Source organism: Lissotriton vulgaris, chromosome 8 (assembly GCF_964263255.1).
Source record: "Lissotriton vulgaris chromosome 8, aLisVul1.2, whole genome shotgun sequence".
Taxonomy (NCBI): Eukaryota; Metazoa; Chordata; class Amphibia; order Caudata; family Salamandridae; genus Lissotriton; species Lissotriton vulgaris.
The window spans coordinates 345,631,355-345,655,876 of record NC_141696.1 but is presented as its reverse complement, the minus strand read 5'-3'; the positions used below and the strand labels follow the sequence as shown (position 1 = coordinate 345,655,876).

Genomic DNA, 24,522 nt, shown 5'->3' with positions numbered 1-24,522 from the left:
GTATTTATTTTGATTTCAAAGGGTCCCAAAATATTTTAAAGAGTAATGCTGGATAAAGTGTATTAGAATAGAATTTGTGTAGATGAGGATAGTCAAGATGAAAGTTGAAAGGAATAGTAAAGAAGTGTTGAGAAGGATAGGTGGATAAAGGAGTTGATAAAGTTAAAGAGAAACATAGACAGTGTGGTTGCACGGGGGTTTAGGAAGGAGAAGCATCTACATACACATTAGGACAGAAATATTCTATGGTTTTGTGAGAATAAAAGCTACACAAATTGTCCAATATGTGTAGTGAATAGAATATTATTAGCAATTCAAATTGTATGGAAAATGGATGGAGTTGAATTGATGTTGTTAAAAATATATTCTGAATGGTGGGTAAAAGTATTAGCCCACATAGAATATATTATTGCAAAACGTGACACAACTAGTGTTTTATCATTTTGAAGATTTATAAAATTCTCTAACATCAAAATAGGGTTGCCTGACACTAAACCTGATTACTGTGCCTTGACACAGGGTAGGAGATTAACATTTATTAAAGTGCATGAATAGCTGGGTCTGCAATTTCATATACACAGAATTGAGAATCACAAAATCTAATATGCATGGGAAGGGAGTTCAACATGGTTAGGACGAAATACAAATCTGGCTCTGTAAATGTGAGCTGATGTAAGAAAGCAGAGTTGCAAAGACCTTAGTTTAGAAAGATTGGGAAAGATCTGCACAAAAAAGATGGGCTAATGCCTCATACAGATGTGTAAGCACTGCATATAACAAACCAACACCGCTCTCTTTGGGGCTAAAGGCCAGTGCAAGGTCATCAGATTTTCAGGCTATCTGTAAGTTACATTCATGGCAACAAATGCAAAGGGAGGATGGGGCTGCATGATAGATTCCTCCCAGTTACATGCCGACAAAAATCTAAACTATCTGAGTTAATTGTTCACTCGAAGGAGAATTTTCAAATTTAGGAGTCTCATTACTTCTGATTTTAGATGTGGAGGATTCATATAAATAATTATGACAAACCCTCACCCACCAACCAAGATGGCATGCTTCATCATTGGGTTGCCACCTCCGGAGACACATTTTTTAGGCTAGTGGTTGCCATTAATATTTGAAGTCTTTGCGACTGCATCTGACACCTACAGCCAGATTCATGAAGCCGAAATCGGGTCGCGAAGGGCCAGATTCTGAGAATCTGGTCCTTTGCGAGCGCTATTTATGCATTTGGGATTCATCATCCCAAATGCAAAAAATCGCAATTCTAAAAATCGATAAATTGCGAATAATTGCATTTAAGGAATCTCTATTTGAGATTCCGTAAATGCAATTCATGAACAATTTTAAAATTGCGAATTCGCAATTTGGGGCCGCTATTTACCGCGAAGTCTAACTACGAGGTAAATAGCAAAAACTTTAGTGCATTTTTCTACGTTGTATGTTACACACACACATGTCCTTTGGACACAATTGTTTGCGCAACACCAGTGTACATTACCATTTCAGGGGTGCTACAGGGTGTCCTTTGGACACCCTGGCACCCTTGAAATCGCTTCCTGATTTGCAAATCGCTATTTGCTAATCGCAAATAAGGAATGACTCCCCATTCATTCCTATGGGCCTTTAGGCATTTAGGCCCATAGGAATGAATAGGGAGTGATTTCTTATTTGCGATTTGCAATTAGCGAATCGCAAATAAGAAAGCTGTAGAAATCGCAAAAAATATTGCGATTTCTACATGAATCCCGTTTTGCAAGTCTTTAATAGCGATTCCTTAAAAATCGCTATTAAGGACTCGCAAAACAGGACAATGATGAATCTGGGGGCTAATGTCTTCCTTTCATGGGGTTATAAGTATCCATATTTAGGAAACTCAAAGCAAAAAATAATGCATCCACAGCGAGCATGACATGCACTAGGCACTATTGTGAGAGTGTGTATGGATGAATGAGAGTTGTTTAAATCACCAGAATTCGAGATCCTCAAGAATACCATGGAACCCCCACATGGGCCTTGGCGAGACTGAAACACATTAAACTAAGAGACAAATGAGCTAAAATTATCCAAAATATTGCAATGCTTTGTTATTAATATCCTTCCAATCAGCCCACAGTACATTCAGATATACAGTCCATTGAAAGGGTTTTTTAGTTTTCTATGATCCTTCACCTCACTAAGGAGGTATGATTACAATTCTTTAAAAAGGTCAGAAATCATATCCAGACTATTATAGCCTGATTTTGTTTCGGTTTATTTAGGGGTGTGATACTTTAAAAAAATATTTGTTGTGTAAACTTCACTTAATTTTGCAAATATTTTAATGCTGCTACTATAATATTACCAATAGGTCACAAACTTCTAATGCCATAGTCAGTACTTTCACCCTGTTGTTATAGTGATCCATGATAAAAAAGATGGCCAATATCCACCCCTTTTTAGAGTTGACAGGAAAAAAAGTTTAAAGTTTGATAGAGAGACAAAATGGTACATTTATTTATAGTGCCAAGTGCCACTTGAAATAAACTATTGCCAGTTTGCATGGAAAAACTAGAGAATTGCCCCAACACAGGAAAAGAGGGAAACGCCATAAACTACTTGTGGTGTAATAACTGCTATAAGCCTCCTGCGGTGGGAGGCTTTCTGACCAACACGGTTAGTTTGCGGTCCGACCGACAAAGTATAATATCGGCGGTCAGAGTGTGAACCGGTTTGTCATTCAGACATGTTAACGACTGGCTCTCGGAGTCTTCAGGCCGGTCAGAACTACACCGTAATCCCCTATGGACAGCGTTTCCGCAGTTGGGGTTAGGATGTCGGTTTCTCACAGCCTTTCCATGCTGGCCTTTCCAACATGGAAAGGCTGTCAGAAAGCAACTTTGGGGGGCCCTGCTAGGGTGCCATCGTATTAAGGCAGTCGGAACCGCTGACCAGATGCCGGTCGGTTCCAAGTCTGAGAGGGTGTCGCTCAGAGGCAACTCTGACCAACATCGTAATAAGCCACAAAGTGTACATAACTAGAGAATTGCCCTAACACAGGAAAAGAGGGAAACGCCATAAACTATTTGTGGTGTAATAACTGCTATAAGCCTCCCGCGGTAGGAGGCTTTCCGACCAACACGGTTGGTTTGCGGTCCGACCGACAAATTATAATATCGGCGGTCAGAGTGTGAACCAGTTTGTCATTCAGACATGGTAACGACTGGCTCTCGGAGTCTTCAGGCCGGTCAGAACTACACCGTAATCCCCTATGGACAGCGTTTCCGCAGTTGGGGTTAGGATGTCGGTTTCTCACAGCCTTTCCATGCTGGCCTTTCCAACATGGAAAGGCTGTCAGAAAGCAACTTTGGGGGGCCCTAGCAGGGCCCCCTTGCCTCCGGAGCATCATAATAAGGCGGTCGGAACCGCTGACCAGATGCCGGTCGGTTCCAAGTCTGAGAGGGTGTTGGTCAGAGGCAACTCTGACCAATATCGTAATAAGCCACAAAGTGTACATGTATGTGTATTTTATTGGAGAATTTGAGGAGGATGAGGTAGAGAAGTAGATGGAAATGGAGACTTGTTCATTAATGTTATGAGGACAGAAGGCGCGCAATATCTCAGATATGATAGGAATATAGAATGTTTGGTACATGTATAGAATACAAGATTGAATGTGGTGGATTCTGTGACGCCATGAAAGAGGATGTTGTGGAGTCAATGATGGGTTGGCAAGTATTCTTGTGCACAAACTTGCTTAAGAAATGTATGCCACCGAGGACCATTCAACAGTGTGATTAATTGATTAAATTGACTCTAACATTCTAGATATTTCCTTCAGTAATTATCTATAACAAAACTCCAAATAGTCCCCCTTTTTGTTAACAAAAACTAGTTGTAAGAGGGCACTACTATCAGAAACACTTTGGTGTTTTCATGGCATAAAATAAATTGCTACTAGGCACTACACGAAATGCTGTTCATGACTTCATTATTCATATGGCGCTTAATTATATGTGGCAGGGGATACAATATCTTCAATATGCTGACGATTCCTTATCTTCAACATGTTTCTGGTTCCTTCCTAGAAGGCTCAAGGATGGTAAAACATGCGTGCTGTAGCCATTTTAAGCTACCGTTAGACAATGAAAGGTGATCATCATTCAACACTGTGTCTGGAGATGTAGAACAGCTTCCAAAATACTCAATGTGCCCTTACGTGTAAAGCTTCTTGGCATCCTAAAACCTTTGCATAGAGCTCACAGATTCTTCTTTTCCTGTGAAATAAGCAACAAATAAAAAATAAAACATTGTGTGTGTTAATATTCCATTACTGGCCCTATCAGAAGTACAAGGTTGGAGGTAAATCTGCAGACCGAAAGACTTTTTACCCAGAGACATCAGAGACTGAAAGCAGCTGAAATTTCACTGAGATATTTCATGGGAAAGTTAGGATTTATTGGAGAATCAGGACAGGAATTACTTATTCCCTCTGCAATTATTCGTATCCCAGAGGACATTCAGGGTCCAACTTACTGAAACTCCTGATACAGGTAACACAGAGGGTACAGTTATCGAGTGGGTTACCGGCACCTCATAATGAGGCTTAGTTTTTATGAATAGAAGAATCCTAGTGGAAATAGTATTTTGCATCATGAAATCTGTGAGAACAGAGGTGCAAAAAAACTATGGCCAAATTAAGAAATATTTTATGAAGCACATAACAAACTATGGGGCATATTATTAAGAACGGCGTTAAAAATGATTGCCAGGTTTATCAGCAGAAAACTGCCACTAAAGCGGCGATAAAAGGCTTGATAATATGGCCTGGAGAATTCCAATAGAAGTCCATGTTCTGGTGTGAACATGGGCTTCTATTGGAATTCTCCAGGGCATATTATCAAGCCCATTATCGCTGCTTTAGCAGCAGTTTTCTGACGCTAAACCAGCGATAATTTTAACGCCGTCCTTGATAATATGCCCCTATGAACTTTAGCCCATAGACTTTGATGAGCAGCATATCACAGAAAGCAGCGGCCATACAGACTGTTTGGACTTCTAGGTTATCTGTGGGACCACACAGACACATCCAGGCCATTTACAGATTGATTGTGAAGGGCCATGGCAAAAGGATCACCTAAAGCACCATCAGGTATTCATGGAGGAAAAGCATACAGTGCAGAAGAAATGGGTGGCATACAGAGAAAAAATCCTATGTAAACCAGGTGTAAACACCAGCACAACAGTTTTGGAGCATGAAGAGGATAAGCCTATGTGGCCTTGCATGGAGGACGTACCCATGAATCTATCTTTCTATGGAGTGGTTAGATAACGACTTACAAGTCATGCCCTACCTGTCCAATCCAAATTGACCCATTCACTAAACAAAAAGTTATCCTATCTTGCTAAACTGCCACTTCATGCAGAAGGATTTGCTGGTTTTCTTCCAAGGCATCCTGTCTATAAGATCTGCATAGTTTGATTACTGGATACTGACATACATTCCAAAACCTCAGCTCCCTTCTGTAGTGTATGGGCCTGATTCACAAAGGTAGCTTACACTTTTGAGTAAGTTATACTTTTTAGTTATACTCTTGAATTTACTACTTTTTGGCGAGTAGAAATTGACTACAGAATGTAACTTGCATATTCCCACCCATCATGAAAGAGGTGGAACCAAATTTAAGAGTGTAAGTGTTAGACCTGTCAGCCTTAGGTTGGTCTTCCCCAAAGCGTTTGCCTTCCTCCTCCATTTAGGCTGATTTTGCTTTTACTGGCCATAGGACTGTGCACTTTACTTCTGCTAATCAGGCTAACGTGCCTGTGTTCCCTCCTTAAAGCATGGTAAAATTGGCTTATATACAATTGCCATATTTAATTGACTTATAAATTCCTAGTAAAGTGGCACTACATGTGCCCAGAGACTGCAAAATTAATGCCACCAGTGGGCCTGCAGCACTGATTAAGCCACCTACTTAAGTAACCCCTGAATACGTCTCAGGCCTGCCACTGCAGAATGTGTGTGCAGTTTAAACTGCCATTTTGACCTGCAAAGTAAACCATTTGCCAGGCCCAAACCTTCCTTTTTAATACTATTAGTCACCCCTAGGGGAGGACCTGGATAGCCCGGAAGGCATGGTGCAAACTATGTACAAAATAGGACATGTGCTTTTAAGTTGTACATATTCTGGTAGTGAAAAACTCTTACATTAGTTTCTCACTACTGAAAGACCTCCCTCTCCCATAGGATAACATAGGAATTAACTTATTACATTTTATACATTTAATTGCCAAATGGGCGTAGGTAAATAGATCATTTTGGTATCTCTGGAATCCGAAGTTAAAATCCCAACTTATGGTGAAGTTGGAATTTTAATTACAGTTTTGAAAATGGCACTTTTAGAAAGTTGGCATCTTCCTGCCTTAGCCATTTAATGCCAATGACCTGCCTCTGGTCACATGACTGGGTGTTGCGGACAGATGGGCTTTGTGTATTCTTCCTAGACAGCCACACACAATAGGGAGCTTAGATGTGCTTGGATGGGCCAGCACAGCCCCAATTACACCTGAATAGGCGGTGTCCTGCTCCCACACAAAGGGCTGCATACCCCCTGAAGTTAGTCTGGAGCCAGGACAGGGAAGGCAGGATGCCTGGGGACTTCAACGGGAAATCTCTAGAAGCTTCTCCCCCACTTTAAAGGCACAAATGTGTATAAATACAGGACCTCAGACACCACCACTTCAGTATACATCTACACATGTGGATACTCAGCCAGGATGAAGGACTGCTGTGCTGCTGAAGGACTGCCATTCTGCTGGACTGTTGCCTTGTTGTGCTGCTGCTTTGCTGACCTCATGCCTGCACCCCTACTGGCTGGATGAGAAGGACTGGACCTACATCTCTTGAACACAGAACCCCAGATAGATTCCAAGGGCTACTTGGCTGGCCTACTGACTTGAGCCTCAGGGACAGAAAGATCCAACAACTGTGCACCTGGACTCCTTCATCTGTGAATCTACCCTGCAAAGAGGTGCCAGCCCAGTCCCGGGCCCTTGGAAGTGGGCCAAAGGTGCTCTGCCAGCCTGTGTGGTGCCAGCAGAACTGAAGCATCTCCTGCTGCATGGTGAAACCCTGAGGAGAACCAACCCATTGCTACTGCTGCGTGGATCGGAACCATTGGAAAGACCCTCCTCACATCGCAGCCTGCCCCCGCATTGGAAACGCCACTGCACGATACACCCTGGGCTCAGGCCCGTTGCAGCCTTCATCCATGGCAGCCTCAATGATAGACTCTGTATCACAGCATTACAGCTCCCTGGAACTGACGCATCGCCCGACCTGCACAATGCATCCTCTACTCTGAACTTCGCATCACAAGCCCTCATCGGTGTGATCTTCAACAATGACACAACAGGACCTTGCACCACATCCTTGCTGCATCTTGGAGCTGATGTATCACTTTGGCTAACAGACACATCTTTGACGCGGACCCTCGCAAAGCTCTGCAAACCAGAATTGAAGGTACTTTGTTCAGTGGGCCTAACTGGGTGCCTATAGCCAGCCCATGCTCCATTGTGGCTGGGCTGAACTTGTGACTTTGCCCCAGTCTGGCGCGACCAGATACCCACTGTTGGAGCTTTATGCCTTTTTGGTACATTGTTACTAAAATCTTCAAAATTACATATCTCAGGCTCTACTGATTGAATTTATTTTGTTTTGGTATTGTTTTATTTATTAATAAATATTCTATTGCTCTAATATCTGCTGTGGGCTCCTTTTGTGGTGTGTTTTCACTGTGTTACTGTCTGAAGTGTTACACAAATGCTTTACACATTGCCTCTGAGTTAAGCCTGACTACTCTGTAGCAAGCTAGACGAGGGTTAAACACAGTTAATTTAGGGTTTGCACGTGACTTCACCCCGAGAAGGATTGTGGTTGCTGCTTGAGAAGTGTTTCCCCCCTCTCAACAAGTAACCCTATTTCTTACATTAAGCTATCACTCACAGAAAAGAAGGACGTTCAGCACCACAAATGGCCCACCACTGGTACTGCAACACCCTCATATAAAAAGTAGAAGGATGGGTGTTGCAGTACCAGTGGTTGGACATGTGTGGTGCTGCAATAATTACAAGTTTTTTTCACAGTAGACAATATTGAACTTTAGATTGTGAATACGAATTGACTTACTCTTTTGTGGGTGGGTGATGTCCCTTCTTAAATGCCTCCCTGAAACTCCCTGAACACCTCTTTACTCCTTCCTAATCCCCTTACTTTTAGTAGAAAGTCTGGTCCTGTTTCTAGCCACGCCCCTGCGCCCCTCCTACATTTACAACTTGAACTTAGCCAAATGTGAACTGAGACTCCGCAGTCAGAGTTGACAACTCCACACATATAAGTATAGGAGAGGCAGATTTATAAACTATACATTACAAAGTTCAGTTTATGAATCGGGCCCTATGATTTCTGCAGTACCCTAGTTATTACAATGCTATCCAAGGTGCATTTGTTTTTAATTTTCTTTTCTGATACAGCCATTGGAAGATTGCTGTATTAGGCCACTGAGATCATGAGCACCAGGGTTTCACTCGAAAAATGGTATGGATTGCATTTAGAGCAACAGTGTAAACAAGCAGAAAAGATGCTGCAACAATAACAAAAAAGAAAAGAAGAGGCCAGAGTGGAGAGAAACATTTACACATCAAAATAATCTTACCTTTCATCTTTGGTGAGACTGGCCAGTCTTCTGGATTTTCGAGCAAGAATAAACCTTAGCAAACAAAATATAAAGAATGAATCAAAGAAACGCAGAAATTAAAAAACATCTGTGATATTTCAAATGCAGGTTTTTGCTTCTAGAGTAAATGAATCAGTTTCAAGTAGAGTCTTGCCTCTCACATACAAGTGCTTAACTGCTGCCTTACAGCTTAAAAATTAATTTTCTCTAGCTTACAACCTGACACCCAACCTTAGTTTTTTCTGCATTTGATGGTTACACATTTTGGAAATATTGATCCCCAAAAAGAGCAATTTGAACAGAGCTTTTGAGGTATAGAGTAACTTTTGCCACGAGTTGTTTAGCATTTTGGGCAATATACTTTTGGGGGATTTTGTAATATTTTCAGGGTGATGCAATGGCATCAATATGCTGCTTTCGAGGCATTTCACAGGTAATAAGTGGGAACTGTATAAGTTATATTGTTGAGCATCTCGGGCCAAAATTCATAAATAATTTGTAGACTTAAGCAGAGCTTAAGTGTTTTAAAACTGATCTGGAGCTGAGGTTTCCAAATACTAATCTATAGGTTCAGTCTAGCTGACATTCCCACCTGCAGGTAATCCATCAGTTTTTAGATTCTCAATTGAAGTAAGTCACTAATCAGGGACAGTGTATGTAGGTTTGTACGTATTCACAAAAAATGTGCATGCCCTTTGTCACCTAGAAAAGTGGTTCCTGTGAAGAGTTTATTGCAAATGGGCCCCATCAGGCTGTCTTCCATAGTGCACAATGACAAACGTGGTTTACACAGCAATTTTAAATAAAACTTAAACCTGATGAGATGTGCTTTAAAATGGCTTATTATATTTAAATTCTTTCATAGCATTTTCGAATGCCGTCTTTGAAATGTATCATATGCCACTGGAATTAAGCTATCCGGGCTGAAGAGGGGTTAAAGAGGGGTGAAACCCCGAAAGCAATCCTAGGATGCTTGTTTCCAGTCCAGGGAGGACCTGGCAGTTCAGAATGGGCTTTTACCATTGGGCGCAGGGTCAAGACTGATTTGCATATGGCTGGGTCCAAACTGGAATGGCATATGAGCAAAAAAAAATGACGGATTTAGGCCCAGATCTCTGTACTGGGGTGAATGTATGACATTGTTCTGTATTCTGTCCATCAATAGTTCTTTTTGCATTTGTCACCCTGAGTGGGATGGGTATGCTCAGACGTGCTATCCATGCCACTGGAATCAAGCTATCCTGGCTGAAGAGGGGTGAAACCCCGAAACCAGTCCTAGGATGCTTGTTTCCAGTACAGGGAGGCCCTGACCTGGCAGTTCGGGCTGGACTGTTCCCATTGGGCGCAGGGTCATGGCTGATTTGCATATGGCTGGGTTCAAACTGGAATAGCATGGTGAGCAAAAAACCGAAGGATTTAGGCCCAGATTCCTGTACTGGGGTGAATGTATGACATTGTATGACATTGTTCTGCATTCTGTCCATCATAGTTCATTTTGTCTTTGAAATGTATCATATTTTGACAGCAATGCCCCAGAAATGTACTGTTTGCTACTGTCCTATTTGACGATAAATGTTTAAGTTTCTATACTCTGGATTCTAGATTATTGATGCATCTTAAGCCAAAAGAAATTTGTATTTTGATACTTAACTTGGAGAGCTAATCAGTAAAATATCTATAGCAAGGCACATTTTGCGCTTTGATGTCAATCAAGCTAATGCTGTGTGTGGGTATTGCCTTTTATGGGAAACTGTGGGCAGACCACTTTTTGAGTTTGCAACTTTAAATAAATGTTTTGGCTAGTCTACTCTTTCCTCCACAACTCTTACCTCCCTTTTTATGCTAGGCAAATTATTTGTGCAATGCATTTTGCATTGTGATTGGGACCCTAGACTTAGAGGCATAGATTTGAGGGTGCCCAGGTTTGGAAAATGACAGTCACTGCTCACCAATGAGAACACTTTCCTTTCTGTTGTTACTGGGAACATGGTGCTGTTAGTGGGCCTTAATGCTGGAAGATAGTATGATATAATTATTGTTATTACAGGAAATGCTATGCCATCGTCTGAACAGGAACTTCAACAGTTTAGTTTTCACCAATTATTCCAGTGAGGAAGGACCAACTTCTAACCTTATAGCATGGAAAATTAAACTCCTAGACAGTCGAAGGCTTGGTTTTAGGCACTTGCCTGTTAACTGATTGTACGATGTAAACCGAGTAAATAAATACAATTGTCTCACTCTAATAAAGCACTAGTTGGACATTCTCTTACAAGCAGTTCTGCAAATAGGGCACTAAACAAGTTGTTAAAAAAATTCTAAAAGACATTGTCACTGTTGTTCTGGACAACATGAAATTTCAGTACGCTTTCGAAGACAGCATGTCAGAAAAAACATAATACCAAGATATTGCCCTGCTCATGGGACATCATCTCACAAACACCAGTGCAAAGGTATGTACAAGATTTGGCAGAATATACCCCAGAAGGAGATGGGGAGGTGGGCAGCCTTGAGCAGGCAAATATATCCACTATCATAAATGTGTCTGTCATGAAATGAATGTCTGTGGACATTTATTTCAGACTAGAAAGATTTCGACTTGAAGGATTTTGACTGGTGGTCATGACAGTTTTTTTGTGCATGTAATTACAACCACCTTTTGTGTTTGTTAATAGAGAAAATATATTCTCAGGTGTGATATAATTTATTATGTTGTAGTAAATGTATTTTTTGTAATTGGTATATGTTGGACTTGGCCCTTCTGGCAGGTTCACCCCTGAACTTTTTGCCTAGTGATTTCTGGTCTTTGCGCACTTTGACACTGTGGCGCAGTGTAAAGTGCGTGCTCTCCCTGAGTGCGGGTGTGAGATTGACCTGCTCTCCCATAGGAATGCATGGGGAATGTCTGTGTCCCTGGTAGTTCCTTATGCGTGAGGTGTGCATGGTCAAGTTTGGTATGTGCGAACTCGTGTGATTGAATGCTTCGCAACGATGTATGTGACATAACTGTGTCTTGTGCGGAAGTGCTACTTCTAGACATGGCTGTGTATGTGCTGTGCAGGTGCTGGCGTGTGATTGGCTGGAGCTGGCTGGGATGCCAGGCTCCAGGAAGTCTGTGTGGGTCTGCCCCGGTGGTGAATGGAGAGATTAGCATGCTGATGTGAGGGAGGGGCTGCGCCTGTGTCCTGAATGAGGCTGGGTTTCCCCCACACAATGCTGGCTCCGCCCCCTGTGGTGCGACTGATGACCCTAGCCTGCCTGATGAATGAAAGGGATGGTTGAGCCATCAACAGTGCTCTCAGACCAGCTGCGACTGGTTCTGCCCCCACCCTGCACCCACAGACAAAAGGGAAAAGGTGTATAAAAGAGGGGCTGTGACCCCAGGAAAATGTTCTTGTTTGCTGCTTGAATCTGCCAGGTGCGTGCTGCTGCTTGGGCCCAGGGGAAGGCTTGCCTCCCCTGGGCTCTGCCCAGCCCCTGGACTTCTAAAGGACTTTTGCTGGACCTTTGTTTGCCATAGCGCTTGGGAGCGCTGTATTTACCCTCCAAGCGCCTGAAAGTCCTTTCTTTCCCCTCCTAGCGCAAGGAGCGCTTTATTTGCCTTATAGCGCTGGGAGCGCTTTTATTTGCCTGCCTGGGCAGAGCGCTGTCGTTTTCCCTCTGAGGGAAGCGCTCCTGCCCTTTTTGGTACCCCCGAGTGCTTCGTTGCACTTTATTCTTAATTGACGGGTGCCACCCCGATTATGGCGCCCTTTGCGAGTGCCCACCTCGCTTCACTGTTTACTTTTGGTCTCGAGGGTGTCCACCCCTCTTAAATGCCCAGTTTTCACCGTCGCGGCCCGAGCGCCGCCAAACAGGAAGCCAGGCACTACGGTGCCTGACGCGGGGCGGGACTTCCGGTTTTGGAGGGAAGTCCCGCCTGCCACCGCGCCACGATTGGCTGCCTGCCGCCGTCGACCGGGAGGAGAATGAGGCTGAGCGATGGCCGCCCGGGGCTCTCGTGATGTGGAGAGAAAGCCCCGGGGCAGCCAGCAAAGTGCAGCACCAGAGAGCCCCGCCGAGCGCTACCGCCGCAGAGAGAAGACGTCCCTGTGAGGACAGACCGGTGAGTGGGGGCCGGGTGCGCTAAAGAGGGGGGGCGTCGGGGCATATTGCCGGTGCCCGCCCCCTCCCTTCCGCGGAGTTAGTTGTTTTGGAGCCGAGAAGGCTCCAGGCGCCCCACTTGTTCCCCGGGCCCAGAGAGGCTCTTGGTTGCCGCAGTTTGTTTCCTTCGAGTCCCCAGAGAGGGGGACTCCAACGGCAGTGCATATTTGGAGCCAGAGGGGCTCTCAGCGGCATCCCTATTTCGGGCCTGTGAGGCTCCAGGCATTCCTTGAAGTGAGAGCCCAGTGAGGCTCGTGGGGGCATATTTGTTGAGCCCTGCATGGCTCCCAGCCCACAGTTGAGGTAGAGCCCCAGAGAGGCTCTTGGGGGACAGTGCTTTTGCTCAGAGCCTGTGAGGCTCCCACGATTGGCCCATCTTGCTTGCACCAGTTGCCCAGCACTTTGTGGGCAACTGCCACGTTTAGGCCCCCTGACATTGAACACAGGGCGTCCTAGCCCCAACAAGGCCAGAGGGCCTAGGGACAGTCACAGGTGGTGACTTACGTGAGTTTGGCGCAATTGTTCATTTTGCTTACACCTCTGAATGTATTGTGATGCATCATGTGTTTTCCTCCCTTACACCTCTGAATGAATGTTATGCATTGCATCATGTGTTTTCCTCTTACACCCCTACAGGTATAGCGATACTTAGGTGGTTTCCTTCTTGCTAGTACAGGTGGTACTAGCGAGGCCCAGGTTCCCTAGTGTAATCTCCTAAGATAGTGAGGGTTGCATAGGTGGTGCTCACCTGGTGCCAGTAGTGACTGGTTGTATGTTATTTTGGGCTAATGTAATTTTACATTCTAAGTGCTATTTCTAAAAAGTGTTACTTCTAAAAGTGCTGATTCCTGACAGTGGTCCAGGTGGCCCTGTCTTGTACATATCCCCTGTAAATTCTGCCCGTGCCCCTGGCACAATGTAAAGTGTGTGTTTTATCTAATGTATTTTGGTGTAATACAAAGGCTATTTTTATATATAACCTTGTGTGGAGTTTCCTTTGTGGTGGGCCTTGGGTGTTGTTGCTGGGGTGCGTGCGCAAATACTTAACTCATATCGCCTCCAAGTTTAGCCTTGCTGATCGCGCCACGTTACCTAGAGGGCGAGTAGGGGTTATCTTGGCGTGTAACTCCCTTGCCCTGACCTTGGGAATGGTGATCCCTGACTGACCTCGACGCGAGTCTTGGCCAGCCAGGGTCCCATTTCTAACAGTATACACGGTCTTTTTCTGCACTATATTGGAACAAACTGTATTTTACATTGTTCATGTTTTTCTTGTTTCTCTGAAACTTGTAATAGTAAGGACAACTTTTACTGCATGTGGAATTGAACTCAGGATTGCACTCAGATTTACCATTTTGTAAATCCAGGTTAAACTTTATAAGTGGTAAGATTGATTTTTGAAAACATGTTATTGGTTTGAGTACATTTTAAGTGTGAAACCATGCATTAACTTGAGTTTGCCTGTCTCCTATAGGGGCCCTGGAGTCCCAGAAGCCTCTACCATGATGTGGAAATTACATTTCTGACACAGAAACAATGATTGATCTAGCTCCATGGTCGCACGGACCCACTAAACCTCCAAAGGTCTTGGAAAATAAATATTTTAAGTCCCAACTTTTAAGAGTTCCTGGAACAGCTCCTCTTCATCACTTTTACAACTTCCAGGATCTAAGAGTCAGCACTTATGGGGCTAGAACTCACTCCAGCAGAGTCTACCAGCAGGGTTCAGTCCTAATCCAGTGGCTACTGTAGAATTCACTTGCCAGTGGGTGGGGGTGTCTACTGGACATTCCCTAACCAGTGAGAAAAAGCTACTGAGGGCACTTTTGCAGCAGATCCTCGTTGCCTTTCTGCAAACTGATCCCACAATACACTAGTCTAGGGCCAATCCAACAAGGCAGAATATTTCTTCCCAATGAAGGGAGCTTGTGTGCCTTCAAGGGGGGTGTTTAGGAAAATGAGCAGTTACCTCCTCTTCAGATACATCCAAGTGGTTTTGGGGCCAGATCCCCCTCCCAGTGGGGTGGTGCCAAAGTGGAAACAGAGGGTTACTTAACAAAAGGCTTCTCTTCATCAGGTCATCCTTTACACTTAACTAAGGATGGGTATGATTCAACCCAATCCCTTTCAAGTGAACTAAGTTCCGGGACCTTTCCCTGTTCTCCTTACTGAGCTGATATCTGATACATGCCTCACTTCTGTGAAAATAACTAACCTATTGTTCCTGCTCTGGGAACAGTTTTTACATCTCATTAAGGGGAAGCAGTGGCAGGGTGATCTGCCAGCAGGTAATACTAATTAGACACTGGAGGCTCAGGCGGGTAAAATCTAACTCTTTAATAGTCATTTCTCCTAAATGTGTATTAAAAATCGGAATTCATTATTGAATTTGATTTTGAATAAACATTAAAAATAGCATTTGAATAACCAGAGATAGCAGGGTTATGATTTTATTCTGAATTCTAGTTTTTCTTATAGTACAGCTACAACCATTTCTAGTGAAAATAGCTTTCTCGGCCTTGTCACTATAAGTACATGTCAACATTACATTTCTGCATGTAGTACTTTTAAATACTAGGCACTCTACCTTCACTGCTACAAGGCCTACTTAAGGATAACATTTAATATTTAAAAGTAGGGTTTGTCCCTCTCAAAAGGGTTACTTTGACAGGTGTGCCTGCAGGTTTAAAAGCTGCAGGAGTCGGGCCACACAGGTAGGCCTGAAGGCATGTTTTCATTGACATTCCAGTGGATGGCACAACAAGTGCTGCAGTTCTCAGGTGACATTTAACTTTCCATGCAACTGGTGTATTGTCCTGCACAATATCCTAAATATTTCAAAATTTATATAATAAATATGCTAAATATATCAATTGGAGATTAGCCAATTTGTATCATGTTTAGGGGTTAGAGCACGTACACCAGTTGCCCAGTGTGCAGCGTTCAAAATCCAGCAATACCAGTCAGCAGCAAATTGGGGCGACTACGCAAAAGAGACACTTTTTTATAGATATCAATTCCAGCGTCATTAGATATATGACTACTGCCTTACTATTGACATGCTTGAGCCAGCACCTTTGCACTTTAGATAACATTGTGCTTTATGTATTTTATCCTAAACTTAAAATAAATTGCTTTAATATAGATGAATAAAAAGTTCAATGTTGATGAATAATTGTCACATGCAAATCGCATTACTATATATGGCGGTCTATGTAAAACATTAAGTAACAGAAAGATATTTTTACTGCAACGTGGTACCTATTGCTAGTATCTACTTGTTATCTACATTATCTGCCTTTCTTTTTGATATATTTAAGAGATATATAAAGCAACACCTATGTTAGCAAGCAAATGAAATAGACAACTGCATTTAGGCTCAAATATTTGCTTGATTCCTTCCAAGTTTATGGTGTGAATTGGATTTTTTGTTATTTTTCGTTCACTGCCCCTGTCAATGCACACCTTTAGCAGAACATAACCTTTACACAGCCTGTAAATTACCCCATAATTGCAGCAACAGAGCCATCTGGTTTGGTGTCATCCAGAGTCAGTCCAATTGCTGCTTCCTCATCTTCAATAACCATGGTGCCACAATAATCTGGAAAATGTTAAAAGCAAGAATAAAAGCATTATTGAAACTCCACACTGGCATATTTTCTCATTCCATGCAGGGAATATGTTGATTAGATATACTACCTAACTGCAGTCACAAACTAATTTGATCAAGTCTGCGAGAAAGTTGAATTGGTCTTTTCTGCCCTACCTTTTATACAATCATATCCAGATAAAAAGATACAATTTTACTGTGTATATTAACAATGTGGTGCTAAGCAGAATCAGTAGTATACACAAGTATTGTAATTCACTGATTAAACATACTAATATACTAATGCAGTAATCATAAACATTCTTAAAAAGATTGACTTGTAAGTGGACTCTATTGCATTTCATTCATATTATTAGATACACTTTTTGGACAATACTAGAGAACCCTTGGTAGATACAACTGTACCATTTTTGGAGTGACTATTTGAGGGAGAGGCATTCTAGTATTTTGAGAATTGTTTGAGGGCATTTAATATCTTAAGAGTAGTAAGATGGCATACTGAGCTACTGATCGGCAATGATATCTTCAGTGACCATAAGATCATGAGTTTGATTCCTATCAAGGCTGACACAGCCTTCTGTTTTTGAAGATTGGTCATTCAAGTGCCATTAAACTGGCAATTAGTAAGATCTGTTATCAAAGGCACTTAGAAATGACGGATGTGGGTATGAAGTATACAAAAAAAGTGGTAGTTGGAATGCTTGGATCAATTTCAGCAATTGGTAAAAACTCAAGGCAGCATCTCAGTCCATCGTTATTTTGCACACATGCCACCTCAGTTTGGACCAAGACTTGTGCAAATCAGTCTTGGCCCTGCTCCAAAGGGAACAGCCCAGCCCAAAAGGCAGGCCAGGTCCTCCCTGACCATGAGTAATTACCATGAGTAATTACTAGTGGCTGAGATTAATTCAAGCATTCCAACTATAGCTTTTTGTGTTCTTCAGTATGAAGCCCTAAGTGGGAAAGGTATGGCCAGATGTTGCTCCCTTACAGACTGTGCCATTGGAACCAAGCTATAGCTGCCTGATGAGCCCTAATAAGGGAGAAACTGCTTTTGGGCTGCTTGTGCTTCAATTCACGGAGGACTAGTCCAACAATGACATGGAATAGCTGTAAACTACTCTCCTTAGGGATTTCCTTGAGAACAAAAGGTCTTTTGAGGTAGATGCTATGCTGAAGCATTGCTAGGATTGACAGCATATAATTACATGATCATCAACCTACATTTTTCTGAAGAATGTGAGAGGAGGGAAAAGAAGCAAATACCAAATGGCCACATAAAAGCAAGGTAGAAATTATGAATGTTTCCTGTTTATGTTAAAGCAGCAATATAGTGAGGACTAGTCTTTAAAGCTAGACTTACCCTATCCAGGCCAGGTCCTGTCACACAGTGGGAACGCATGGGAACAGGATCACTTTGAGTAAGGTGGGGAGAGTGTGGTGCTGTTTTTTAAACATCAAGCCCATGTACAGGCTGGGTGATGTTTAGCTTATGAGCTAGGCTTCTTCCATTTACGGAGGGTAACTTGGGATGTGTGTTGCAAACCTTGACGGTAGATGTCACTTTCTGGGGCATTCTGAAAATCCCCACTGGCCAGAATGGTGTTGGCAAAAATGATCCTACTGCCCTGAGTCCTCTATTACTTTGTGAATCTCCCGATCTGGAACCCGAGAGGCTAGTTTAACTCCTTAAATACATTGCTTTGAGGCACTAATATGGGATGGGAGGCGCAAGCAGATATCGTCAAACACACTTCAAAGCCCCGCGTACAGGGGAGGCCTAAGAGTCCATCACTATGAGCTATACTAGTTTGCGGTGCAGCTACAATGGCCCGCTTGCTGGCTGGTGGGTGCTGGTCTTACTAAATAGAGGGAGGGGAGGTGGGGTCACTATTGGCACTGCTTCTGGGGGGAGAAATGTACCCCTGCCCAAGAACTGCTCACCGTTGCCCTCCGACGCTGGAGAGGTACAACCCGGCAACTGGGGCGCCCCACCTTATAGTCCCATAGGGCTTCCCTCATTGGCCTGACTACTCCAAGACATTTTTTCACAGCCCAACAGATGTGGGCATAGATAGATGTAGAAATAGTCACACAGGGGGACTGCTATTTTAGGTGTTCCTTTCGGAGCCTAGAAACCCTGATTAGAGAGTGCAACCACCCAGGGATGTAATTCTGAGTTTACTGTGCACTGGTGTAGATGGTGCATCAAATCCAGGGTGCTTTATAAAAGGAACCTCTCAACACGACCTGCTGCAGACATTACCAATATTTAGACAAGATTGCCATTTAATCTCTTGGCTTTATTGGGCTATGATTGCCTTGGCTTCTGATGTGAAGTGGCGTAACAATAGCCCCCTCAGTGCAGGGGGCCGATGAGCTCCAGATGGCCCCCTCCGAGTACCGTGCATGGGCAGTTCCAAGAGCGCCTGACTGGATTCGGAGCGTGGAGGCCCTCCTCTGTGCATTTTACAGGGAGCCCTCCTCAAGTTTTGTTATGCCACTGCTAATGGGCTATCGATTTTGAGAGCCAGGTTCGAAATTATTATAGGCAGACAATTCCATGGAAAAGAGTGGGATCAGACCCTATAGTGCTCGTATACTATGGAAAGGAGTCGGATGAGACCCTAGACTGCCCGTATACTATCTCATGAAACATGCGATTCAAATTTACCCAGTTCAACTTCTTACATACCACCTATCTTACACACCACAGACCGAATACCATGCTACACACTGTTGACTTACTCAGCCCCAGATGCGCTGTGGTTGATGCGGATTTCACCCACATGGTGTGGGCTGCCCAGTGGTAACTTGATTCTGGCACCAGATGACATTGTAGCAGGAGAGAACCATGAACAGCCAATCTCTACACATAGTGGAGAGTTGCCTGCTTGGCCAAGAGGAGAGTGGGCAACAGAGTCCTAGCCTGCCACTGAGAGTGGCCCACAGAGACTGCATTACACTGAAAATCCCCTGATGGCTCACCTCACAGTAGGTGAAAGGCAGCGGTTGAGAGCTGGCCTCTGGCAGCCACACTGAGCCTGGAAGAATATAGAGGCCTCTTTATGAAACCCTTGGTGGAGCAGTGGAGGGAGGTGAATGCTGGTTTTAATGACTCTGAGTTTAGGTAGTTCTGTAGGAAGGTCCGCAGACATAATGATGTGGATTCTCTTTCCCCTGTCTTCTGCCATTGACCCTTGGTTTTTGGTTTGGTGAAACCTGTCCCCCCCGGCACCACTTAGTGCTTAGAAGACACTCCTACACTCCTGGACCCATGCTTCAGCATGACTGTCTCTTTACCTCCCAGAAAGCTACACAAATGTAACTGGGAACTTTCCATAGGTTCATACATGACTATGTTTGGTAAGTTTTACGTCTTTCTTTCCTTTACCACTAAGTATTCTTACTATGTAACATACCTGAATGTGACATCATTCACTAGAACAATATTGTACTACACCAGAAAGATGTATCATACACATTCTGCATTAACCCATCCTGAGATTGAACTGGCAATGTTATTGTCTTATAAAGATACAAAAACATAATATAGAAATGTATTTTGAAAAACGTGCCTAAAGATACAACAAAAAAAAGGCTTCCGACATTTTGGAAAACTACTAGAATATCCATTTCTGGTTTTGTTTTTGCCATAAGTCAAAAGAATTGCTGAAAAGTTGGGAAGGGCACAGCAAGGAAACTGTCAGAATATATTCAAGACCCTCCATCAGCCACTGCTCTCTTACCTCTTCATCTTGGGGCTCCCATTAGCCTGGAAATTAGAACACTACTGACGTGCTGAAAATTATGTTATGTTATGTTATGTTATGCTATGTTATATTTTCTACAATGCAGGTACACTATAGTTTCTATGTACTTTAGGACACAATGGGATGAAATGAGAAATACATTAAAAAAAGTCAAAGTATAATAAGTTATAGTTTCAAGAAAGCATTTTTAAAAGGTAAAATGTTTAGACACTTAAACATTGGGAGAGAAAGAGCATGCTTAATTCAGTCTGTAGTTTGTTCTTTTCCTTTGCTGTTGCAGAGCAGAAGAAGGAGAAGATCTCTGCTTGTTCTCTCCGTGGGAGAGGACTATGGTCTTGGTTTAAGCTCTCATTTGTACCCAGGCTGTGGAGGTGATTCTCAATTGGTTAGAGAAGCTGGCTTCCTGTCGTCCACATGGAAATAAAGGAGAAGATGGGCTCCACTTGGAAGTAGACATCAGCAGCTCAGTAAAGCTGGGATTTTTTCTGAAGTTACCCCAGTACGAAACAACCCTGCCCAACCAAGATTTCCTGGTTTCCTGGTTCACTCATCGTTGAGCATTTTGCAGTGAAATTCAAGGCTCTGTAGACAGAAACCAGATGCCTGACATAGTGCAGCCCTCCCAACTGTAGGCCTCATATGTGAGTGCCAGGAGAATTCCAAGCTTCAGAAAGTGACTAAGGGCCTGATGTAGAGATGGATGACGGGTTACATTTTGACAAACATGGCAGATATCCTGTTTGCCTTACTACAAGTGGATTATATCCTATGGCACTGGTAATAAGGTGGAGAGGATATTCACCACATTTGTGACAGAGTAACCCATCTGCCAAACTCTAAATCAGGCCATTAGTCTGAACAAATAAAGACAAGGTGAGAGAAGGAAATGGCAGAAATGTGACCACAATACATGAGCACTTCCATGACTGCATTTTTGTTTGAACATTTGGGGTCAAAACTCAAAGCTGCCGTAATATTCCAAACGTAACATATTTGTCCTTGTGGAGATCACAGTCACAACAATATCCTGCCATGCCCACTGAAAATGTGTACCCACACAAAAACAAAAGAAGGTAAACTGTTGACTGAGTTGAAGCACTAGGCCTTACTTGATGTGTGCTTCATCACTGCTGGCCTGAAAGTGAACTTAGGAACTAGTCACCCTAGTCACATAGACTAACATTGACATTGGCCTTCCCCATTGCGTTGTATCAACACTTTTTGCTTTTTCCTTATTAAGTCATAACTTCTGATCTCCTTAATCATTATTGTTGTTTTGATGTTGATTTTATCACTACATTTTACTTCCTTTTACTAAATTTTCTTGAGAATTGTAACTTTCTGACTTTAATGTTGTCTTGGTGCGGGTAAAATAAATGGTATCTAGTTTCTCAGTTACTTTGAGTTGTTGCTACCAAGTGAAACCTTGGATTTCTCTTTGACACCTACTTTACACATATTGGGTACTGGATTACTTAATTTTGAGGGAGCTCATCTACCCCTAGTTATTAGCCCTGCTTCTCACAGTCCTCTAGCCTTTATAGCGCAATTCTCTCATATTTATACGACACATAGGGAGTTCAGCCAATTTCAGATGTGTTAGTTTCCATGCAATGGTATGCTGGTAAGTATCTAGCTGCAACACATTATATGCATGTATTTTGCTTGGTTTCATGGTATACACAACACTGACCTTTAAATGGCCACATAAAACGATACTGATAAAACACTGAGGGCCTTATTTATGAGGATGTGCTTCACTTTTACGCCGCTGGTGCGTCACTTTTTGTGATGCACCAGCGGCGTACAAAATGTGCCTTGTTGCCCCATATTTACAAAGTGACGCATCTAGGTATATGCATCACTTTGCAAACCCCTGCACCACATTATACCTGCGCCAGGTATAATGTATGTGGTGGGGGCATTCTGACGCAAGAAAGGGCCATAGAAGCGACACCGTGAAATCTAAAAGATTTCACTGCGCCACTTCTAGGACGCAAATTCGTCACGATCTCACGCCTGCCTCAGAGCAGGCATAAGACTGACGCAGGCCCTTTCACATGGGGCTTGCCCCATGTGAAAGGACACATTGCTGGAGTTGCGTCACTTTTGTGACACACTCCAGCAACGCGTCACTTTTGCGCCAAACAGATACGTCAGAAATACAACTGATGTACCTGTAACTCCTTGCGACATGCGTCGATGCAACACTTCTCATAAATGAGGCCCTAAGTGGCTAGTTAATGAGCACGTATTAGACTTTCACACAAAAATGAATGTTTTCGAATGCAACTGTTATTAACTGCTTAGATATCCTACACTAAAAGCGGAGTAACGTTGAAAAACCAGACTCACATAATGTCTTTCCAGCAGATAAGAGTAGGGAAGATCAAAGTCTAAAAATGACAGTAAGATTGTTTCAAGCAGATGAATATAAGTCGATCAGAGCAAATACCTTCTAGGAAAAACAGACATAAACATTGGTCTAGAAAAGGGATAGTCACTTAAAAACCACAAGCAAAAAATATATAGTAGCATGGAATGAAAAAATATGTCGCAGATTAATGGTGTTTTTAATAAAGAAAAGAATGTAGCTAAGCACACAGGAAGTGATAGAGTAGGATGGGCAATCAAACAACACACATAGAATGTAGGTGGAGGACAATTTAATTGGAAATGACACCCAGTGCACCAGACTAAGGCCTCTATTACAAGATGCCCGGAAAGATTCATCTTAATCCCCCCCGTCCTGGAATTACCATTCCCGGGGGTCCTGATAATTAAATGGGTGGGGAATAAAAGGAATTGCACATTACATGTTTTTTGGAGATCACGTGGGGATTGGTGTTTTATGCACAGACTTAAACATGTATTCTCCTACTCTTTCACTCGAAATATTCAGCTGCTGTAGCAGCCAACACATTTTTTTTTAAATTCTCATGTGTCCCCATTAATCGCATAACCGGACCAATCAGATTTTGGAGGACACTAGTAATGAGGGTTGAAGAGCACACATAAAAAACAATAAAGTTTGGACAAGAAAAATCATTCGGGAAAAATCCTAGACAAGGCAAAATTGGAGAAAGTAAGAACTGATGTGCAGAAGATGACATTAACTCTGGTGTACAGTAATGAACAGAAAGAAATAAAAGCTGCAAGGAGGAAATTTACAGTACAAAGGGCGAATATGCACACCTAAGTTGTCCAAATGGCAGAGAGGTTAAAACAGTCCTTAACAAAAAAAATCCGTTGTTTAGTAAACGCCATACATTCACATGTGTACTCTAATTCATTGGAGAACACCCTAAATAATATTTGTGGAAAGCATTTAATAAAAGATTTACCACATGTCAAAACCATTTATGATTCATACCTTTTTTCCTCCAGAAAGGTTCATTGTAATACACCATGCACTTGATAACAGATCCCATGGGAACCCGGTTAATTAACTGGTTTCTCAGTGGGGGTAGTTCAGGCTCAAAGTGAATTCTCAGTCCAAGTGCTGGAGGAATGGCAAGGATGACATATTTGGCCTAGGAAGAAAAAAATTATAATTTGCACATATTTTAAATTTAGGAAGTAGTGAAACTTAATTATATCACATAAGAATGTGCTGTAATGTTTAGTTGTAAGAAATATACGCCAAATCTAAAACTTTTTTCAAAGGGTGACAATAATATATATCACAGAAAATACAGCATACTTCAACACAGATGAAACACGTCAACAATTGTGTAAATAAAGCTCTTTAAATCTTTAGTCCATCAATAACTAACTAATTGTCAGCAGTAGAAAAATATTAACCAATTACATATATCATTAAAATGTTATTTATTGTGTGGTTCTTAAAGGTTTTCAATAATATTGTGATAAAATGATAAACTGGGCAAACAAGAAGCACTAAGGAGAGGTGGCAAATTAAACCCCGCCTCAATGGATGAGGAAACCTAGAATAGTGATTGAAGAAGAGGGCTGGTGTACAATCACAACTGTGCAAAAATGAAATGATACTGCTGGTTATACAAAGCAGCAATACACAATAATCCATTGTTTACGGAGCACTCAAAGCCTGGCAAAGGAAAAACTTTGGGATGGGACACTGCTCGAATTCATGAGGGGGTGCTGTGTTGTAGGTTTCCCTGAACACAAAATACATTGTTAATAGAAAGGAGTTGCACATGATTCATCTGCTTAGTTATTGTTTATGCAAAAAGAATTTGATAGACTGAATGTTGAACAATGCCACACATTCACCCCAATAAAGAGATCTGGGCCGAAA

General features: G+C 42.6%; 1 protein-coding gene across 1 annotated transcript in view; it reads right to left on the bottom strand.

Moving 5' to 3' along the window:
- Positions 1 to 24,522, bottom strand: part of LOC147697030 (amine oxidase [flavin-containing]-like) — a 335,947-nt gene that overhangs the window by 22,532 nt on the left and 288,893 nt on the right. Inside the window, exons 8-11 of the mRNA XM_086934107.1 lie at positions 23,617 to 23,776; positions 16,365 to 16,461; positions 8,697 to 8,750; positions 4,202 to 4,259 (exon numbers count right to left, since the gene is read on the bottom strand). Coding sequence (XP_086790233.1) covers positions 4,202 to 4,259; positions 8,697 to 8,750; positions 16,365 to 16,461; positions 23,617 to 23,776 — 369 coding nt within the window. The remainder of the gene's footprint in view (positions 1 to 4,201; positions 4,260 to 8,696; positions 8,751 to 16,364; positions 16,462 to 23,616; positions 23,777 to 24,522) is intronic.